General features: G+C 47.9%; 4 protein-coding genes across 4 annotated transcripts in view; 2 read left to right on the top strand and 2 right to left on the bottom strand.

Annotated features, from left to right (window-relative positions):
• The window catches only part of Pmar_PMAR000918 (enolase 2, putative), a gene marked incomplete at both ends in the record, with an annotated part of 1,005 nt that extends 166 nt beyond the window's left edge, over positions 1–839 (bottom strand). Inside the window, one exon of the mRNA XM_002771063.1 lies at positions 1–839. Within this exon, the coding sequence (XP_002771109.1) occupies positions 1–839 (839 nt within the window).
• Positions 840–1,283: 444 nt separating this feature from the next.
• Positions 1,284–2,621, bottom strand: Pmar_PMAR000919 (Enolase, putative; the record flags this gene model as incomplete). Its single annotated transcript, XM_002771064.1, has 1 exon — positions 1,284–2,621. The coding sequence occupies one exon, from the start codon at positions 2,619–2,621 to the stop codon at positions 1,284–1,286; it is 1,338 nt and encodes a 445-aa protein (XP_002771110.1).
• A 1,075-nt stretch (positions 2,622–3,696) lies between these two features.
• Positions 3,697–5,197, top strand: Pmar_PMAR000920 (conserved hypothetical protein; the record flags this gene model as incomplete). The annotated part of the gene is made up of 8 exons (XM_002771065.1): positions 3,697–3,772; positions 3,818–3,907; positions 3,958–4,051; positions 4,097–4,155; positions 4,659–4,782; positions 4,828–4,894; positions 4,939–5,050; positions 5,136–5,197. 8 exons carry the CDS (start codon positions 3,697–3,699, stop codon positions 5,195–5,197), a joined length of 684 nt encoding a protein of 227 aa, XP_002771111.1.
• A 1,615-nt stretch (positions 5,198–6,812) lies between these two features.
• On the top strand, positions 6,813–8,727 carry Pmar_PMAR000921 (myosin-7A, putative; the record flags this gene model as incomplete). Its single annotated transcript, XM_002771066.1, has 11 exons — positions 6,813–6,829; positions 6,889–6,982; positions 7,029–7,135; positions 7,177–7,246; positions 7,311–7,391; positions 7,441–7,540; positions 7,584–7,686; positions 7,734–7,846; positions 8,291–8,410; positions 8,464–8,544; positions 8,590–8,727. Coding segments are annotated over 11 exons (1,024 nt in total), but the record flags the coding sequence as incomplete, so codon positions are not given.
• Between the last annotated feature and the right edge of the window lie 115 nt (positions 8,728–8,842).

Raw genomic sequence — 8,842 nt, forward strand, 5'->3', positions numbered from 1 at the left:
TCGGCATGGGGCTCGGAGTTCTTGAAGTCAAGATCGTACTTGCCGGTCTTGGCATCATAGATCTCAGAGGCGGCGAAATCGCAACCGATACGGCAAGTATCCTCATGACCGGACTTCTTGATGGCCTCGAGAAGGACGGAAAGAGCCTCATCCATATCCTGGATGTTGGGGGCGAATCCACCCTCATCACCAACGTTGGTGGCGTCCTGACCGTACTTGGCCTTGATCACGGACTTGAGCTCGTGATAGACCTCAGAAGCGATCCTGATGGCCTCGTGGATAGACTTGGCACCACAGGGGACGAGCATGAACTCCTGGCAAGCAAGACGGTTACCAGCGTGCTTACCGCCGTTGATGACGTTGAAGCAGGGGCAGGGCATGGTGAACTTCTCAGTGTCCTTGCCAGCGAGCTTGGCAATGTACTGATAGAGGGGCATGCCAGAGGCGGCGGCACCGGCACGGCAAACAGCCATGGAGACGGAAAGGATGGCGTTGGCACCAAGTTTAGCCTTGCACCAGCCCCACTCGTTCTGGGTACCGTCCAACTCCTCAACCATCAACTTATCGATGCCAGCCTGGTCGGTGACATCCTTGCCGATGAGAGCGGGAGCGATGATCTTCTCAACGTTGGCGACGGCCTTGAGAACACCCTTACCCTGGAAACGGGTCTTGTCACCATCACGGAGCTCGACGGCCTCGAACTCGCCAGTCGAAGCACCAGAAGGGCAGGCAGCACGGAACATACCCTTGTTGTTGGTGAAAAGGTCCACCTCGACGGTGGGGTTGCCACGAGAATCGAGGATCTCGCGAGCCTTGATAGCAGTGATAGTAGTGGCCATGATTCGAAGAGTTTGAATGAACTTAAGGTTCGTTGATGGATTTGATCGATCGACCTCCGCAAGGCACAGCTTAGACATAGCTCACACACTAAAGAAGACAGCTAACCGCGCATGGTTCGTAGACGTTCTCTCGGCATCACACAATCTGTCCCCTCCACAAATCGCGACGTGTCGGTTCCCTCTGAATGTCCGTGGCTCCATGAAGCATAGGAATAGTAAACTATTGCGAAGTAGTAAGTCATTATCCCCAACGCTGAATGCTTGGCAGTGCCGTGTTGTAATCGGTTTGCGGGAGGCCTCGTCCATGTCACTCCGAATTAACTTTACTGATGAACTCGAATAAGCATGAAGATCTCCACACACTTGAGTTACCACATATCGAATCATGAGTTTTGAAAGAATCATGGATCATTGAGTTGAGAACATGTAAATCATAATAACCTACTATGCAGCATTGCGGAAGTTTTTCCCAGCATACACAGCGGCCGTACCAAGCTCCTCCTCAATACGCATGAGCTGGTTGTACTTAGCTAACCTTTCTGAACGGCATGGCGCTCCAGTCTTGATCTCACCGGTACCCAATCCCACAACTAAATCGGCGATAAAGGTGTCCTCGGTCTCTCCTGAACGATGAGAGACCATCACTCCCCAACCTTGGGCTGCCGCCATGTTACTAGCCTCAATGGCCTCTGTAACGGAGCCGATTTGGTTAACTTTCAAGAGCAGTGCATTGCAGGCCTTCTCATCAATAGCCTTCTTGACACGCTTAGGATTGGTAACGAGGAGATCATCCCCGACTATCTGGACCTGTTTGCCGCACTCAGCCTCGAACTTGGTGTAAGCAGACCAGTCGTCTTGGTCGAAAGGATCTTCAATAGATACGAACGGATACGAGTTGAACCAATTTCCGTAATATTCGATCATCTCAGCCGCGGTCTTTTGTTGGGAACTGTCCTTATTTGGGTTCTTGAAATCGAGATCATATTTGCCGTTTTCAGCGACATAAAATTCTGAAGCTGCGACATCGGTGCCCAATTTGACAGTATCCTCGTGACCAGCATCTCTAATAGCCGCCATGAGCACATCCAAGGCCTCGTTGTTGTCCTGTACAGGCACGGCGAATCCGCCTTCGTCACCAACATTAGTGGCGTCCTGGCCGTACTTGGCCTTGATGACTTTCTTGAGGCTGTGATAGACTTCGGCTCCGATCTGCATGGCGTGTTTGAACGAGGTGGCTCCGACAGGAAGGATCATGAATTCTTGACAAGCAAGGCGGTTGCCTGCATGGGAACCACCGTTGATGACATTGAAGGAAGGGACAGGCATCGTGAATTGATCGGAGCGTTTTCCCCCGATGTCGGCAATGTGCTTATATAACGGGATGTTTTTAGCAGCAGCACCGGCACGGCAGACGGCCATGGAAACAGCAAGGATGGCGTTGGCACCGAGCTTGGCCTTGCACCAGCCCCACTCGTTCTGAGTACTGTCCAACTCCTCAACCATAAACTTATCGATACCAGCCTGATCGGTGACGTCCTTGCCGATGAGAGCGGGGGCGATGATGTCGTTGACATTTTTGATAGCCTTCTGGACACCTTTACCGAGATACCTAGTCTTATCGCCGTCCCTGAGCTCGAGAGCCTCGTAGACCCCGGTAGAGGCCCCAGAGGGCACGGCAGCGCGGAACATGCCTCTGTCGGTGGTCAGGTCGACCTCGACGGTAGGATTACCACGAGAGTCTATGATCTCACGGGCGTGGAGAGTGACAATCTTGGAAGTCATTCGGGGGTTCAGAAAAACTTAACGAGATCAGTCCTGAGATTTGAAATTAGTTCACTGTACACCCGCGACTGTGAAGGAACTAAACCTACAACGCAGAGACGCTTCATTTTCGAAACAGAAACTACCATGGAGAAGATCCAAGAATGCAAGATTTTGTTCAAGTCGACCGGCCACGACTTTGAAGAGCAGGCTTTCTGGTGTTCAACTATGTTGAGTAGTAGCCTGAAGATTATAGGGGATACTAATGGGTTGCTGTTGCCAGGCTAAGGCCGTCTGTTTGCTGTTACTCGCCAGACGTATTCACGGTGGCTCCGTTGTTCCTTTCTAATGTTATCACCTCCTTCTGGGGAGTGTACACCGTTGGGGTAAAACGTTGCTATTGCGTATTCGCGAGAGTCGTTGTCAGCTGCTGATACTACTGTCGTATGGGGTAGTGTAAGCATCCTGGGTCGTCGCTTTGGGAGGAAGCAGTAGGGTGCTTCAGTGGCACTAGAACTCTTTTAGGGGCCTGGTCCTTCCCATTGTCATTGCTATCGTTGCTTGTGCGACGTCGTTATCTTTTTAAAGGGTAGTTCCTCATCCCACTGCGATTGTTAATAAGTTTGACATCGCCATCCGAGCCCTTCTCAAGGATATTCTATTTGTTTCGAATCCTCACGATAGAGTTTAAATTCCAAAATGCGTGTTGGTGATTAAAAATGAGTATCAGGATATTTCTGGTGGGCTTCTGCGTATCATTATGCAGTGATGAACCTCCCGAGCTCGGCTGAGGGAACTGAACGTATATTCCGATACTGCATCTTAGCGTTGAATTCAATGGGCTATGATAAGTTGTTGGGTACGAGCAGTGCTGCTTTGAAGGGCGGGGCGTTTCAGGAGTGTGTGAGGATGACGAGTGAACTCAATGAATGCCAATCGCCTGACGGAGCGGTGATATGCTGTAGTTTTTTCCATCTCTTTGTATCTACCATCGCGGTTGTTCCTTTATCGAGTTTCTTTGGGAGGCCTGAAGGATACCTCGCAGTTTTTCATCGACGTTGGTGTTGTTTCTGCTCCCTCTCCTTCTCATCATCATATGACTCGTGAAGTCCGTGATTCAGATCGTGATGCAGCCAGAGAGCCCTGCCCTGATAGGATCGTCGAGGATCTAGGTACGCCATTGTGGTTCATCAGCCGTGTATCGGGAGCACTCTCAGGTGGTGCCTTTGGTATGGGCTGTGTCGGAGGCTTTCTGTGGCACTTTGTAAAGGGGGCCCGAAACTCCCCACGGGGGGAACGATTGCATGGTGAAGGGCCTCAGGGTCGATGAAGGGAGTTCACTTACTGCCGTGGCCAGGTGCCTTGTATTCAGCCAAGACACGGGCCCCTATTCTGGGCAGCAGTTTTGCGGTTTGGGGTGGTACCTTCTCGGCATTTGATTGCAGTCTACAGTAGTACATACTTATTCGGTCTCCAATCACGTGCGAATTTTGAAGGTATATACGTCAGAGAGATGACCATTGGAATGCGATTGCCTCTGGATTCTTAACAGGAGGTGGGTACTGTCGAGGGGGAGGGGAATTGTAGGTGACGATAGTGCGTTACTCTGAGTATCAACACTGTGGCATCCTTGGAAGCGTATATTTAGTAAAAACATCATCAAGGTCTTTAGGAAGACCATCTTGTATTGTTATATCGTATTAGCCAGGAGCAGTGGGGGGATTTGGAGGACATTTAGGGAACTTTTCGGACCCGAATTCGTATGTAAACTACTATAGTTAGTGAGGGAGCTGCCAAACTCAGCTGAGGAAACCGACCACATATCTCGAAAGATCGGCCGATAGATAGACTTTTATTCGGTTGTTGGATATGAATATCTTAACTCTGGCTCATCCTGTTTCGAAAGGGAATGCTATGGCTCACCGGTGGCCGATTTCTCGCGATCACGGAGAAAGGAAACAGAAATAACTATATGATAGAGAATTTTTCGTAGGTGCAGAATCTGTAATTATTTTTTCATTTTTCACTGAGTGCGATCGCCTAAGAATCGGGTTGTAGGTGTATTGGCAGCAAGAGGCGGTTGGAAGACAGCAAGCAAGAACGCTGTAGTAGGAGGAATACTATTGGCGATCATCGAGGGAGTATCAGCACTGTTGATGAAAAGCTCATCGCAAACACCGAGGTAGTGGAGTAAACCTATGAGAAGGGGATGTATATATTTGTATAGGGAACAAGCATTGATGCAAATGCAGCAGGAAAAGTTAGTACAGGAATACCAAGATAAACATGCCGCGGTATTGTTGGTTGTTAGTGGTGTTGGTTGGATAGGGAGTTTCAGGCAAAGAAAACGGCTGAGGAGGCGGCTAAGGAGGGGTCGATGCTTTCTGGTTTGGGAGGGTTGTGGGGTCGAACGCATGATGATAAAACTGACGCTGAACCATCTTCCAGCAGTAGTTTCTCTTCTGAGCCCTCAGGAGGAGCAGAATCAGTACTAGAGGGTTTTCCCTTTGGAATGATCATAGTTGTTGCCTTTAGAGCGCAGCGTCGTCGATGTACTCATTCCAACCGGAACCGACAAGTTCTTAATTTATCATTGAACGGAGTATCATCATCAGTAGTAGCAGCAAGTTCCCCGTTTCGGCTTGTCTACTATTCGGACCACACCTGTTACTTATACCGTTTCCTCTATTCACAGTGTTGTGAGTGTCAACAATTTGGGTGTCAAGATTGGCACCTGTGGGTTTAGGCGACTCGAACGTCCTACTTTGTGACGTACGATAACTGTACTTAGAAAGTACGAAACCTAGAGGGATTAGTCTGTACTCGCCAGGCAAAACTCTTTTCATGAAGTGAGTTACGACAGATCCAACACGAGAGAAGGCGTTATTGTGGATGCACGAAGAGAAAGAGCGTGGTTGTGATTTATAACTACTGCTGGACTTCTTGTTTTCAGTGAGAATACCGTCACTATAAGTTTAATATTAGTGAGAGAAGTGTCGAACCATGCCTTGAGTTTGTTATGGGGCCTGTCGCCCTTGACTGTGAACTCAAGCCCGGGTTCGTTTCCAATGTGCGACGATAGATAGTAGACGATAAAGGCCCAGTATTGCTCATTAGAAAGCGTAAGACAAGGACTAAAAACAGCGTCATGACTGAATCATCAGCAAAAGAGGTACGAGACGGCTAGTACATATGTTCATCCGTCTCGTCCTGAAATCATCGAGGGCGGGCGAAATTACGGTGACAGTGATACGTGTCACATGTCACGTACGTCGCACGATATAGCGCAAGATCGCCATATGGAAAAATGAAGATTGAGTGGTCTCCTACCATGAGAAGTGGGGACAGTATAGAGTGACTATAGGCTGATAGGTGCTATAGGATGACAGGCCTCATGATTATGGCAACACACAACGCTGTTACTAGCATTATCTTAATGGGCGTGATATAACAGCTATATGACGGCAACAGCATTACCAGAATGTTCGAGTCGTTTTAGCAGGATATCAGCACTTTGATCGTTCAACTGGAAAGTTTGCCCCTGACTAGTTAAAGTGTTGCCTGATTTTTGGCTAGAGCCGGCGAGTGTCAGTTCAGCTATCAGCGGTTCGTTATTGATTGCTAAGAATCTTTGTCTGTGTCTACTATTGAGGATTAACAGATATTTAGATCAGACTGTTACTGCAGATCCAGTGTCACCACTTCATTTAGTTATTTTAGGGCGAGCGAGATTTAATCATGCGCTGATATCGAACACTGCGGCGCAAGGTTTCCGAAATGAGAGGACTCTTAGGGTCTCTATCTTGCGTATTAGTGCAATCAATGTACGGTATGGTTCTGTGGGTGAAAGTAAATTTAAATGCTGCCACATAGTCGTCGCCGTAAAAGCACTGTGAAGCATCGATCGTCGGTGAGGAGGTATCGTACTCCTAAGAAGGCGTCCTATGCGGGGAGTGATTGGTCCCCATTACCACCAACAGCAGTAACAACAAGCTCAGCAGAGATAGGGAATAGAGTATGGGTGCCTGTGGATAGTGATGAAGCATGGCAGGTTGGAAAGGTAGAGCACTATGGTAGGCCGCCTTGTTGCTGACCAATGGGGGGTTCGGTCAGGTCGTGGGAGTAGATGAAAACAATGCTCTCATAGTGAGGCTTGTTGAGGTGTGCTGGACAATGCTTGGTTGTATGTGGCGTCATGATTGAATATTTAGGATGTTCAGGAAGTTGTGGTACCAAGGGATTGCCAAGTGTAGGAGCACTACTCTTTATCGACTACCACACGGTGCAGGTATCCCGTATCGAGGGCATTTGGGAAGGAGGATGTCGATGACCTCACTTCACTCAAGCATTTACATGAACCTGCTCTACTACAAGTTCTCCAGGTAGGACGGGCTATGCTGTTAGGCTTCCATTCCATGTTATTGTCAGAACCGATTCAATAGAGATCAGCTGTACACTATGTGTGGCCCTATACTTCTAGCTGTTAATCCATTCAAGGGCATTCAAGGGTTGTATGAGAAGACCGTCGTTGACAGGTGAGGATAACGCTTTCGCTGTACTCTGGTTACGGAAGTAGGTTTCTGTTGGATTCTGAGAACCTCATTCATACTCCACATGTCTTCTCTACGGCCCTTCGAGCTTATAAGGTTGGTCGAATACTCTCCTCCTGTGCTTCTGCTATGACATCTACTACAGGGCATGTGTGGAGAGTCGTCGGTCCGACAAGGAGTTTCCCAGTCTATACTCATCAGTGGTGAATCAGGAGCTGGCAAGACGGAAACCACTAAGCTTGTGAGTTGGCCCCGCTTTGGTCGTCTTGGTAGAGGTCGTTGAAGTGTAGGTAATGCAGTTCCTATCGGCCTGTGGTAGGGCTTCTAAAAGTGATATTAACAGACAAGTGTTGGAGTCAAACCCATTGTTAGAGGCCTTTGGGAACGCATGTGATGGGAAAGGAGTGGTATGTAAGATAACGATGAAAAATAGGTACACTTCGGAACGACAACTCATCACGGTTTGGTAAGTTTATACAGCTGCAGTTTGACGGCGAGAAGGATCACTTACGGCTGAAGGGCGCCAGAATAGAAACGTAGGGAGAGGTGAGCTGTGAGAGTTGGAGGATTTGTGGTATGTTAGTTACCTATTGGAAAAGATAAGGGTGACGAATCAAATACAAGGCGAACGGAATTTCCATATTTTCTATCAAATATGCGCGGCAGCAGCGGTGGGTAGGAGGACGGATGATGGGCGTAGGTTAGTCTTGTGCATGCGTGCAAATATGTAGTAGTGTAGGTGTTTACAGCTATCCACAAATACTGGATGGAGAAGGCATGCAGAGTATGCAGATCCAACTCAGAGGGTTGTCAGATCACTCATGGTACACTGTTGTGGTGGGGTCGTTGAATAGTATGCTCCTATTTTAATAGTCTTAATTGGAAAATTGTTGTGACTTCGCTGATTAGGAACCTGAACCCTCGAAAATTTCGAGTTCGAAGTGTTAGAAATGTATTATCATGTACGGGGTGTCAAAAGAAAAAATGTACTATGTTGAATAGCCTTTTTGCAAGTTGAATATCCATAATATTCCATAACATTCGAAAGTTCGCGTGAAGGGCTTTCAGATGGTGGCAGAGAGTTATCAAAAAAACTCACATTTTTCTTGGGCACCCTGGATTATGGTTATTGTTCACTAGTCGTTACGGGCTCGGGGCGTGCTCAAATGGTAGAGGCTACTATTCTTAGTTTTACGTACCTCACCCGCGACACTGCTGTACATAAGCTGTCCCATGGTCTGGACCTGGAGGGCTTTGAACGTAACGTGGTTACTACTACTATTACGGTGGAGTTGCTGTTATCGGCCCTTTAGGGACGGTGCATGCTATGACGGTTATAGGGTATGGGAAGGAGGGCATTGAACACATATTCAGCTTGGCGGCTGCGATACTACGTGAGAGGGGATATGCTTGTTTGGGGTGGTGTAGGTCTTTATCAGGCTTGGGGAATGTTGAATTTAGTGCGCCTGAGGGGGATAGTGAGGCTTCTATGGTCACGAATCGGGAGGAACTAGCATTGGTGAGTAGTAGTAGTAGTAGTAGTAGTAGTAGTAGTAGTAGTAGTAGTAGTAGCTATAGTAGTAGTAGCTATAGTAGTAGTAGTAGTAGTAGTGGTAGTAGTAGTAGTAGTAGTAGTAGTAGTAGTAGTAGTAGTAGTAGTAGTAGTGGTAGTAGTAGTAGTAGTAGTAGTAG

This window comes from Perkinsus marinus (assembly GCF_000006405.1).
Source record: "Perkinsus marinus ATCC 50983 genomic scaffold scf_1104296964002, whole genome shotgun sequence".
Taxonomy (NCBI): domain Eukaryota; phylum Perkinsozoa; order Perkinsida; family Perkinsidae; genus Perkinsus; species Perkinsus marinus.